The sequence below is a fragment of the Bombus affinis genome, chromosome 1 (genome assembly GCF_024516045.1).
Source record: "Bombus affinis isolate iyBomAffi1 chromosome 1, iyBomAffi1.2, whole genome shotgun sequence".
Classification (NCBI taxonomy): Eukaryota; Metazoa; Arthropoda; class Insecta; order Hymenoptera; family Apidae; genus Bombus; species Bombus affinis.
In genome coordinates this window covers 7,206,905-7,218,885 of record NC_066344.1, presented here as the reverse complement: position 1 = coordinate 7,218,885, position 11,981 = coordinate 7,206,905, and the positions used below count along the sequence as shown (strand labels likewise).

Genomic DNA, 11,981 nt, shown 5'->3' with positions numbered 1-11,981 from the left:
TTCGTTGTACACTTGTATTTTTTTCTCGTTGTTTTTCTTTCATTCAAGAGAAAACCACTGGCTTTAATACCACGTACATACGCAAAACAATGTTGTCAGATCCAGTTTAGCGCTGCCGTACAAGCGGGTCCGGGGAAGCTTTAAAAGACGTTGCCGATGGACAGACGTCCCCATACTAGGATTGGTGAAGTGATCTAGTGAGACGTAGTATACCATCAGCGACATGAAGATCGCACGTGTGATTACGGTGAGTGAATCGATGCGCGCTATGTACAACATGAGGATGACGGTGCTGCGATTATTTCGATTTTTTTTAGAAGGAATCAATAAAAATACGATCAATGAAAAATTAGTGGAAGATAATAAAAAGTGAAAGAACGTTTTTTAACTTGGACAAAAATGATCTGTAATGTCATTGAGATTTACTTTGAATTCGTTTAACGATATTCGTGATGTGGTTGTGATATGATAGAGTGTACTACTTAAATATGCAAACTCCTTTTATCAATATTGTCTTGTGAATATAGTGTTTTATTTGCTTTTTTGTTCAAAAAAAAAGAAAAGAAAAGAAATTATTAATGACGAGAAGTATAAAGTTGACGGGTTTTTTATTTTATTTCCATGATTGCAGGTCTGCGTCGGATTGATATCGATGTTCCTCGATACAGAAGCCGTGCGTTCCAAAAGGTACGTTTTCTCTACGAATTGTATCGTATATAATTGTATCGGAAGGGACCAAAGAAATACAAGCATACGAAGAAAAACAAGAAAGTAAAAGATAGGTATCAAAAGGAATTAAAAAAGATAATAACGTAGAGAATTTTATTTGAAATTTAGGCAACCGCAACCAAAGGATCACTTGCCGCAGTCCAAATACCAAAATGGCACCAACACCAACGAAATAACGTTCACTACCTCTCGACCAGAAGCTTCAAGACCAGAAACGACCCGCGACCAACAAACGTTGCATACAAATATTCCCCTAGGTGCAAAGAAGAAGACAGTGACGGTTCGCACAGATCGTTCGAAGCCATCGCGATCGCGTGGTGTAAATCGATACAAAGCAAATCGACGTAGAAGGCAGCTTCAACATTCTGGAGCAAAATCCGGCGTTCATACGGGACGATCGTACGACGTCAAGGAGAACTATATCGAAAACCAGCAAATAGAAACTGTGCAAGGACCTGCGGAAGCTTTCGACGAAGGAGCAGTTCGCATCGAACCCGTATACAAGGTGACGAAGAATAAAAACATATTGGATTCGATCGTGGATGTAGTTAAAAAAATAGTCGATCCTCCAAAATCATTGGGTCCCCTCGTTGGACCGTTCAATTTCCCAGGAATAGGTGATAAGGTGTACATACGCCTTCTGGAACCATTAAATTCTAATCATCTGATGATACGATTGATAACCCATTTACCAGTTACAGAAATGGAGTCGACGTTTGATAAAAATATTCTTCCACCCACTGAAATAATAGAACACCCTGAGATCTCGATAATCAGTCACGAACCACTTCCCCTGTCTAAGGAAGGATTGATCGGCTCGTATGAGCATCATAATGACGTTCATTCGATCCCTTCGGATAGTCTGTTGTCTTCTAGCGACAACGTTGTTCAAGTTTCAAAACCATCGAAAGCTCACGTTCAAAACATTGGACACACGAATGGTTACACTACAGGGAATCGCAACTTCAGGACGTATAAATTGAATTTCAAACATGGGAATGTACACGGTGTCCAGAAACTCGGACATCATAAAAGACACCCATCTTTGGTTTCACCGCCGAGGAACAATCATGTAAATTCTGTTTCTCCTTTCAAGCTACCTGATCAAGCAAATAAGACGCAAAGTAGTCAGCGAGCAACTGGTTTCCAAGGTTCGGTCGATCACGTGTACCCATACTATCCATCGCTAAACGAATCTAATAACGAACATTCGAAACTGCTGACCATCGATTTCCAGCAGTTGCAGAGTCCGATAAACGTTTCAGTCTCGGAGTACGCAACTTATAGTAATCCAACCACTTCGTACGACAGGTTTCCAAATGTCGAATCCTTCACGAGTCCGCGAATTCCAACTTCGATCAATCAAGAACGTCAATCGAAGAATAATTCTAAAGGTTCTACCGAAGATGGTCCGAAATATAGCATCGAGTTTGCAAGTAAGAACATGAGGTATCTCAATCTGGACGGAAGCGTGGAGCCCGCCATTAAGAATAGCAACGACGAAGGTTTCAAGCCAATGGAGCTGAGCCGTGTTCACTCAAAAGTACCCAGATCCGTCGATCCTCATTGGAAGGTTCGCAAGGGAATAAACGTACGACCGAGCGAAGCAATTGAATCATCGACGAGTAAAGCAAATCACGGAGTATTGCAAAAAAGAAGCGTCGCTAACGGTGACGCGTTTTTAGAGACGATTCGGAACTTAAACAACGATAGGATGAATTATTTAAATACACGGCCACGGCCAAGACCGCGAAGAGGTCGACGAAGCCGAGGTGTTGCTCGCAAGAATAAAGAGATATAAGAATAATAAAATAGGAGTGCGAAGTCTGGTTCCGATGAACAACATGAAAACGGGTAGAAGATAAATAATTCAGCGAGCAGCGTGAAATCCGCGTCGAGAAACGGATCGATGGACAATTTGAAGTCGTTGCAGTTGCCCAGAATTTAACTGTTCTGGAGAAATTCGACGAACATGTGGAAAATCTGAGTTTAAGCATATCGTGATCGTTTCTAATTGATCTTTACCGCTTTTCTTTCAATTTGTCTATTTTATACTATATTCTGTGAACTGTAATTGCGTTGTCGAGGAAGGAAGAAAAAGCAGATATTTTATTATTTTCAATTTACATATGTACATTTGTTATGCTTCCTTTGGTCAAGTATACTAGGCTGATTTATGATACTCAAGTGTAACTCGAACGAATATATTTTTGTTTGATTAAAATGTTATCGAATAACTAATTTTTGATATTGTTTTGTATTTATTGAAACTCGTTAGTCTTAAGAAACTGCTGCACTGTTTCACATAATTGGCAAATCGTCTTTTTTTCATAAATATACAGCACAGGATAGATATTAAGGTTGAATTATAAGATTTTTGTTGCTTGCTCCGATTTATTTGGAACGTGAAATTCCTGAAATATTGAACGCGATAAATTAACGTGCTCTGATTATTTTAAACAGTACATCCGTTTAGCGAGCAGAACTTATAAATAGGAAAACGTAGGAAAATTCAAACCAAAAGAAATGATCATTCTAAGAAATTTTCGAGGCTATAAAATCGTACAAAAATCGTAATAATTCACACGTGTTTCACGCGTTATCCCTTATCCCGTAGTTCTTATCTTAATTTCCATCGTTGCGTTGATTATTTCACGAACAATTACACACTACATAAAAGTAAATATTCGGTTTTGTTTCTTTCACTTTCCATGTTACGAACAATTTTCACTTTTAATTGGCGAGCTGTACATGTAAATTAATTGGACGCGTTGAAAAGCTTTTCCAACAGTCTTAATAGCGTATTCTTTCACGGTGTAGCCACGGTTGCATTCAATTCAAATAATTTATGCGTGACCTGTTCGAAAGCGAGACTGTTTTTGCCTAATTCATGGTCATGCTGGAACGATGAGTCGCTATCGTAGATTACTTAAAATCACTTTCTTCGTACGTTGATCCTCGATTATTTTATACAAATATTTCTTCGATATATCGTAATAATCTTTGTACGCGAGAAGCTGGAAAAACGAAAGTAATGCATTAATTATCTAAGACACCTAATCGCTAGATCGGCACGCGATACACACCGTGATAGACGCTACGTCTGTGTCGTGACTCGTTACGTTCGAAAGCAAAGTCCAAAACGAGATAAGATTAATGTGCTTACGCAAAAATATCGCGAAAAACACTCGATTAAGTACGTTAATCGTTTAGCTCGTATACATAATTAATGCGATGACGCGCCGTTCTCGCGCGTTTCTCCATTCACGTCAAGCGTGTAATGTCTACATTTTCCTTCCTTTATGCACATTTTCAGTTTACCGTGTCCATTTATCCACGTCGTTCATCTATTTTCAAATATTTTGGAAGCAATCAAATTCCTCTCAATTAATGGAGAAATTTCGAAGCGTTAGAATCACGAAATGACGGTTCGTTTGAGAACGTAATAAAAATGCTATAAAAATATAACAGTTATTCAGGCTCGAGATAATTACAATTAATAACACTATATGTATGTTCTTACGTGTTTGCTTTCCATTCTTATTAACGATCTCTGCTTGTTAACTGGACGCGCGTGCAGTACGTATCGAACAGTTGATCCTCGGTTGGGTGCGGCCGGAGGAAGTGCAGTAGATTCCGCGGTTTCCTAGATGCGGTCAGTTCTTCCATCACTTCTGAGCGGTTAGAAACTCTCTGATCACCAGCAGAGGTTTTTTTGCTTGGAGACGAGTAGTTTATTTGGTTTCTTGGAAGCAATTATTGCCGCGTTTCGTGACGTGTGATTCTTCAGTGATTTGATATTTAAATAGAGACGTCAATAAGGTTCAAATGGTAATATAGTTGTTGCCTATCAATTTCTAGAAAAGAACGACTTTATCGCACTGTAATATTTTCTAGTAAAACAAGAAAATTATTATAATTGCTTTATCTGTAATTTTTTAATTAAATTACACTTCGTTGAAGATAATAATAGTGTCATACTGTAGTTTGTCATTCAGGTAAGTTTCTCCTAATTCACATCTTCTCATCCTCCAACATCCAATTAAAAAATCTTTTTTAAATTCAGACAAATTCTAATTTAATCGTTTCAATTACAAAGTGCGTGCAATAAGTTTGCCGACAAAACAACAGGGATAAAGTCTAATTAAAATTAATTTTAGTAAGAAATTGCAGCGATCATAGCTCATTCAACATAATTACAAGAATTTCATACACCATGATACATATCGCGTGCCAAACGCAGACCTGTTGATTCTTTGGAATAGCAACCAGTTACATGGCTGGCTCGCATGATAACAAGTGTAAACAGCGATGTCTTGTTTAGCGAAAAGCAAAGAAATGAAAAGATACACGTTAAAACACGATGGCTGGGATCCCTGCACGTTGGGCGGAGTTTCTCGCTACATTTTATGCTTCGACTGATTCGCCTCGCTAATTTCAGCTGCATGTATATAAACGTTAGATTTGTTACGATCACGAGCAGAAAGTGTTTGCTTCTCAAAGCGTCTTCGAAGCGAGCGGTGTAAAGTGACGAGTTTTCTCAGAATGAGAGCAAAGCTTTTGGTACGAAAAGACATCATTTTATTTTCGTAGTTTCTTTGTTTAAAGGAACTGAGCCACAAGTGACACCGATTAACTCTATCAAGTTCCATCGTTTAGTTTCAGAGAAGATAAGCACTGATCGTTTGTAAACTTTGGGAAATTCGTAAAAGATGAAATTAATTAATTTCACCGCTGAATGGTTTCGGTTAAGTTTCGATTCGCGAAGGATTTCATTTGTAAAATTTATATTCTTTTGTTTTAGTATGCCATTGCTTTACTGGTTTTGTTGGTGTTGCTGCAACAACCAGCTGAGTCGTGAGTATTTGAATTAACGTTATTGTATTAAGTGTAGTTATATCGACAGAATGCATACTAATTCTTTTATATTTTCGTGTAATAGGAAAAAGGTGATCATCCATATCCCCTATCGAATAAAGAACATAAAGCACACGCATACGATCTACAAAGTCGTGCCGCATTATCACGAAGATACGAAGGAGGATATAGAAGAAGACGATAAATATTATTAGAAATAAGCGGATAATATAATATATAATATAATACAAATAGATGTAAATTACAACCCAACGATTAGTTAATAGAGCCTACGAGTCATGTTCAAACAGTATTCTATGTGTAACGAGTTTATTTAAATAACAAATGACTACGTCTTTAACGAAGTTAAGCTGGGAACAAATTTTGTAAATTCCAACGTTAAAAGCTCGCAAATTTCTTTGTACACAGTAAGAGAAAATATACAAAGAATTAGAAACTAAATATTCGAAGAAGATAAGGTCACTTTTTATGTCGACAAAGGAAAAATGTCGAAGAATTCATAATAGGATAAAGAATTTATGAAGAATCAATAAAGAAGTTTATTTCCAAAAACATATTTCTTTGCTATTTCTTTCATTAATGTATATCTTTCATAAATAACTAATAAATAAGGAAAAAGACGAATCACAGGCATCAGTGACCGCGTTTCTTAAGCAACAACGGATTACCGGCGCGGCAATGAACTTCCACGGTCACGTTTTTCCAGGGCGTGTCATTCGAAGCGGATTGGCAGACGGAGCATATCTCAACTAGACGGCGAAAGTGTTCGATGGTCCGTGAAATTTCGATGACAATTTTGCGGTTCCATTGTACTCGTTACGATAGAGGGTGGGATATAAAAGAGGAGCATTCTCTACGACGTCAAACGATGTTGAAACGTTGATCCTGACGTTCGACGCTTATCCTCTTTGATAGAAACCATGGTAATGAAAGAATTAGTGATTACAGTGGTGTTGTATATAGAATCCTGTGCAAATATTTGGTGTTAGAATTTTGAAAATTTTTGACAAAATTACCGCCTAATTTTATAGTTCTGTAATTGCTTCTTTCTAATAACGTGTGACCGTCAAATGCTGTCATTCATTTTATTCTATATTCTATTTTCCAAATATATATATTCTGTATTCTATATTCCAAATATCCTTTGTTTTAAATATTCTTCATTCTACAAAAGAAGATTTACATAATTTACATAACAGCACTGCAATTTTTACGTCTTAATAACATTATTCGCCGTTTCTTCTTTCTCCAGCAGATCTACAAATACCTATGCCTTCTTCTACTAAACCAAATCGCGATCTACGGAGTATCCTCCAAGCAGTAAGTAACTATGAAAACTGCAGCAAAAGATTTATTAAGATCGTTGAATGTTCGAGATCGAACAATCGCAGCGTCAGCGTACCCCGCTTTCTCTGACGAAAACGAGCGTCTGTTCACGAGGCTTGCACTCTCGTTTTCACAGCAGTCGCGCTCATTCCCTTTCGCTTATTTGCAGTGTACACCTGAAGATTCTCGTGCCAGATCTGATCAACCACCACACGCACACGAGGACCGTTCTCTTGCATGTTCACGTGCCAACGCCGAAGAAGCCGAAAACTCACAAGAATCACAGGACTCACCACGCGAGTTGGAGTTCGTGGAAGTACGGGCGTCATCACGATTTGAAGGACGAGCACGAGGAGGAACTTGACCACGAGAACCATCACAAGGATCACGAAGAGAAATTGAACGATAAATGGCCGAAGAATCACAAACGAGACAGACAAAAGTATTTTCCTGTGTACGACCATCACAAAGACTCTTATCATCCGCCGTCTTACGTGGAAGATAATGACTTGAAGGACCATGGTGAAGATACTTACGCGGTTCACGAGGATGTGAATGATATACCCCCAAATACCGAGACTCTTAGTTATAATTACGAAGAGGGATACAAAAAGGGTTTAGAAACGGTAACTGGACACGTTCGATCTGGTCAGATGCACAAGTTTCACGATGATCAACACGAAGAACAGGGTGATATCGAGAACGATGGGTTTAAAGAGGAGTTCGAAACCAAAACGGACGCTGGTAGATATTTGGTGGATGATGTAGAATACGAGAATACCAGGGATAAACGCGATCATCGTCGAAGATCTAGGAAAAGGATCCATAAAACACCGACGAATTCCAGTCGGGGAACGAAAAACGATAGTAAAACGTAGAACGTTTGAACGGTATTCTGTTAAATGTGCAGACGCATGTATGTGTAATGTGACTTTGTAGATACGTGGTTTCTGGATGTTTGTTGTAATTTCTGTTTGTAAGTTTTGGTCGTTGTATAGTTGTAATAAATAATAAGTAACACAGGAAATAAAAAGGTGGCGATGTTTCAGGTACACACGCAATTTAATTAACTTTCTCGCGACGTAACTATACATAGATCATTCGTGCCGCGGTAGACAATAGACAAAACAATATTACAAACAAATAAACGAGTAACAAATATTTACATTAACAGTACGAACGATGTGACAACAGATTAATGAGAGACTAGGACGAGAGGTAAGAGGCAGGGCGATAAAGTGTCGATCAGCATTCCCCGAAGAACACCAGTCAAGAAACAAAAATAACAGTAATAAAATATATAAAATCTCTCGGAAGAAATATCTATCTCTTCAGAACTATCTCCCTTAAACGTGAAGAGGTGAAAGTGTCGTGCGATGGGGGGATGCTTGATGGTTTTTTGAAGCGCGGTGACTCGATTTCTTCGATATTCCATAGTTTCTAACAGAAGCTTCTCAAAAACAGAAGCTCCTTTTCAAATCGAACGTATTCCACATTTTAGAAAATTATAAACACGTCACCAGTACCCGGTAACTGACTAAAGCTTAAAAAGACTTAGCAAATTGATTTTCCTCTTTTCTCAAATGAGATAAAATAAAAGAAAAGACACTCGTTTGGTATCCTAACCAAGTACCAAATAAAATAAAATTCGAGTCGAAAGCGCGTTTCGAACAACCAATCGATCTTTTGCAAAGAAAACTACCGTATTCCTCCCAAAATTAGCGCGAGCCACTGGTTAATGGCCGCCCCAGTCTTCGTGACCTCCACCACTGAGACCACCTCCTCCGTATCCACCTCCGAGACCTCCTCCATGGCCGCCACCGAATCCACCGCCACCGTATCCTCCGCCAATGTCGCCACCGCTATATTCGATGTGGCCACCACCTCCACCGCCTCCACCGCCGCCGCCGCTGCTGTATTCGATGTGGCCACCTCCGAAGTCACCACCACCGCCCAAATCGTGGCCGCCTCCGATATCACCACCGTAACCGCCACCGCCGCCGTGACCTAAATCTATCGGATGACCCACGGTGTAGCCTAGAACTTCGTACTTGTCACCACCTCCACCGCCATGGTGGATGTGTTTCGTGATGGTGTGCGTATGATGGATCGTCTTGATCTTGTAGGGCACGTGAATTACCACATGGTCGCTGAAAATTTTAACAGAAATTTTCTACAGATTTCAACAGATTTTAACGAAAGCGGTGATGGTTTTCCATTCTTTGCGCTTAATAGTGGCTTCAAAAGAATTATTTGGCAGTATCGTTTAAACGACTAAGATTTATATTCTTTCAGTAGAAATGGTGGATCTTTATGGAAAGCGACGTCGGTTTCCAATTTCTTGATCCTGGTGGTTCCAGGAAGATTCTTTAAACTGATGGTTAAAGCGATGTTATTAAAAGTCCATTAAGGAGAATTTCAGAGTCTGCTCGTGTCACGGAATCAAGAAAATGGTTAGTTTCTACAAACTAGTCCGAGTGATTCGGTAAAAATAAACGGTTCCAGTACGACGAACATCACGGACGCGTTCATTCTTTGTCTTTGTTATTCCGAATTAAAATCATTTAACAAAGTCAAATGTAATATACGTTTTAATCAGTTATACCGTAATTTTACATAAATAAGTAAATATCAAAATATTTGTTCAGAAACTAGCTACTATTCAATTAGTCTCAGTCGTAGACTGCTAATTCGAATGTCGCCTCGATACGGACGATTATGCGTGTAATAGCTCGGAAACATCGACTTCCTGAGTCGTTCAATGGGGAAGAATGAATTCGTTCGACCAGTCTCCTTTACGTTCGATAATTCTCGAGGAAAATTGACCGTCGATAAGCAAAGAACCGTGGAGAAAGTCGATACGCGTGGGTCGAGTCACGGTTCGTTAAACGTATTCCAATTTATAGTGATTTACAGACGCATGTATTTCCGCGTGATTATAGAACGATCTAATATTCGCATATGTTATTTTCTACAGGGATAAAGCAAACTTACTGTCCACCGTGCTGTCCTCCTGCTGAAGCCAAGTGGAGCAACGAGGCAACCACAAAGACGGCCTGCAAAAAAAGGCAATTCAATTAGTACCGGAGTCTTAGAATGCTACTGCAAACATGCAAAGTTTTCAAGAGTTTCGAAATCAAGAGAAATTTCAGTGAATTCAGGTTGTTGTAAACGTCTTTCTGCAGTGTTACTATATGAAATGACGATATTTGCATATAGAAACTCGATTGCGTGAAATTTGTCTAAAGCGATCTGGTAATTTCCAATGTGTCAAGTTGTCGGAACTTCTAATTGACAATTATAACAGGAATTCTTTCAAACTGAACTGAATACTATCGGGAAAATTTTCTCGCTTGTCTATCGATAATATTAAGAAGATATTTTCTCCGATGCAACGTGAGTGTATCAAAATGCAAGATTAACAATCGATAACATTGACCATGAAAGCCATTATTATGTATATGTGGATAATTCAGAAAAGCTTAGATTAGGATAAATTTAGCAAAAATTCTCCACTACCAGGAATTCTTCTATGGTAGAAAAACTTATATAAAAAAAAAAGACAAAGTACTATCCGTCACTATCCAAATCAAAAAAAGGGCACAAGAGTCTAACGATACTGAAGATTCACCCTACGGGTGAACTTACCGCGAGCTTGATCATCGTGTTGCGCCCTCGAACACCTGTTTCGTTTGTTTAACCGTAAAATAATCAGCTCTGGAGTATAAGCAGAGGAAGAAGTATCAAGTAGACAACGCTCGACGAAGGCTACAGGAGCCAACTACCGGTTCCTTCCTCGCGATACAGTTGGCGGTTTCAACCGCGGTTTTGATCTGCTGTTGGTCGTGCACACGCTCGCCGCTTTTATACATGTACGTGATTGGAGTTGGATAAGAATGAAAGGGAATCTTTCGCAGCCGTAAAGCCGGTGCACGTGAAAGGTGCCGGCTAATAGAGAAGCCGTGGCAAAAAGCGGAGGACCAGAGCAGCCCCTCCACCTGCTAGCTTACCCTTCACCTCGATCTCATCGTTTTGTTCGTTTCCTCTTTTTCATAGTAGAGTTACACGTTCCGATCCGTTCCGATCTGTTCCAATCTGCTCCTCTCCTCTCTTCTCCTCGCTCTCTTCTTCTCTATCGCCACCGTTATATTCTTGTTCTGTGGTCTTTTTAATGAAAGCTGGACTTGGCCGGGTGAACGGCCAAGATCAAGATCAGCGTCGTAATACGAGGTGGGTGCTCTCGCGGTTCGTTTCACTCGTCTCTGGCGTCTGGGAACGACGATATCGACGCCTAGGACGATGTTTCTGTTTGTCACTTTTTACACGCAGTTGCTATTAGACACAATCGTGAGCAGTGGTTACGGATGGTCACGATCAGACGGACGCGCGATTTGGGTTACGCGAGAAATGTTTTTTCGATGTTTTCCAACATTCTGTAGATATCGTTTTTTTTTTTATTTCTTTTTGAATTGGATAACTTTTTCTTTTTTCAATGTTAGTTTGTGGGATTTTGATGGAGCTTTTGGTAAAGTTTGGAGAAGTTTTCTAGACGAGCTTCGACTGAACTTTGGGTTGCAGTTTGTCGGGTTTCGCTTAGGCAGACTGAAAATCACAGCGATGTAAGTGAAGATTTTTAGAATTCGATTTCGATCACGTATTTTAACTTTTAAACCTATCATTTCTTTAGTTTCGTTGCATATAACGTGATATTACATAATATGGCCCTAGAATCGAAAGCTTTGAATTCCGAAAGGATCTATGTCCTAGAATTTGAAGCTTCTTTTTTCGTTTCTTTCGTTTTTTCCAAATTTCAAAGTATTCGAGTTTAGAAGTCGATTTGATAGGTACATCTGTAGTAAAGGTATAGACACGTGTAGTGAACGTATTGAACATCAGGAAACATCATCGCGTCATCAAAGTGAAACCTGCTTATTGATTTCGTTTTTAACAGATCGAAGGAACGCTGGGTCAGCGAACTATCCGTCGTCATAATGCAACTGCCTGCGATGATCTTTGCTCGTTACGGTCACCGTTTCACTCACTGTTGT

The 11,981-nt window shown here is 39.3% G+C and overlaps 3 protein-coding genes, 1 long non-coding RNA gene and 1 pseudogene across 4 annotated transcripts; 3 read left to right on the top strand and 2 right to left on the bottom strand.

Annotated features, from left to right (window-relative positions):
- Positions 1-87: 87 nt before the first annotated feature.
- Positions 88-2,695, top strand: LOC126918997 (uncharacterized). Its single transcript, XM_050727675.1, has 4 exons — positions 88-247; positions 632-687; positions 838-2,553; positions 2,591-2,695. Exons 1-3 carry the CDS (start codon positions 224-226, stop codon positions 2,528-2,530), a joined length of 1,773 nt encoding a protein of 590 aa, XP_050583632.1. The 5' UTR covers positions 88-223; the 3' UTR covers positions 2,531-2,553; positions 2,591-2,695.
- Positions 2,696-3,256: 561 nt separating this feature from the next.
- LOC126919108 (uncharacterized) lies at positions 3,257-4,401 on the bottom strand. The gene is made up of 3 exons (XR_007711508.1): positions 4,253-4,401; positions 3,816-4,183; positions 3,257-3,746 (listed from the first exon to the last, which is right to left on the bottom strand). It is a non-coding gene; the product is annotated as an uncharacterized LOC126919108 (long non-coding RNA).
- Positions 4,402-4,602: 201 nt separating this feature from the next.
- LOC126919101 (uncharacterized) lies at positions 4,603-6,163 on the top strand (annotated as a pseudogene).
- A 39-nt stretch (positions 6,164-6,202) lies between these two features.
- Positions 6,203-8,049, top strand: LOC126919075 (uncharacterized). The gene is made up of 3 exons (XM_050727747.1): positions 6,203-6,530; positions 6,860-6,927; positions 7,103-8,049. The coding sequence occupies exons 1-3, from the start codon at positions 6,528-6,530 to the stop codon at positions 7,809-7,811; spliced, it is 780 nt and encodes a 259-aa protein (XP_050583704.1). The 5' UTR covers positions 6,203-6,527; the 3' UTR covers positions 7,812-8,049.
- Positions 8,050-8,064: 15 nt separating this feature from the next.
- Positions 8,065-10,910, bottom strand: LOC126919087 (uncharacterized). The gene is made up of 3 exons (XM_050727756.1): positions 10,582-10,910; positions 9,928-9,989; positions 8,065-9,083 (listed from the first exon to the last, which is right to left on the bottom strand). The coding sequence occupies exons 1-3, from the start codon at positions 10,594-10,596 to the stop codon at positions 8,669-8,671; spliced, it is 492 nt and encodes a 163-aa protein (XP_050583713.1). The 5' UTR covers positions 10,597-10,910; the 3' UTR covers positions 8,065-8,668.
- Positions 10,911-11,981: the final 1,071 nt, after the last annotated feature.

Excerpts from the sequence above, each read along its gene's own strand:
- LOC126918997 (XM_050727675.1), top strand. The coding sequence starts at position 224 with ATGAAGATCGCACGTGTGATTACG. Across the intron at positions 248-631 it reads AGATCGCACGTGTGATTACG|GTCTGCGTCGGATTGATATC; the intron begins GTGAGTGAATCG and ends CCATGATTGCAG. Across the intron at positions 688-837 it reads GAAGCCGTGCGTTCCAAAAG|GCAACCGCAACCAAAGGATC; the intron begins GTACGTTTTCTC and ends TTTGAAATTTAG.
- LOC126919075 (XM_050727747.1), top strand. Across the intron at positions 6,928-7,102 it reads TACGGAGTATCCTCCAAGCA|TGTACACCTGAAGATTCTCG; the intron begins GTAAGTAACTAT and ends GCTTATTTGCAG.
- LOC126919087 (XM_050727756.1), bottom strand. Across the intron at positions 9,084-9,927 it reads GGAGGACAGCACGGTGGACA|CGACCATGTGGTAATTCACG; the intron begins GTAAGTTTGCTT and ends TAAAATTTTCAG.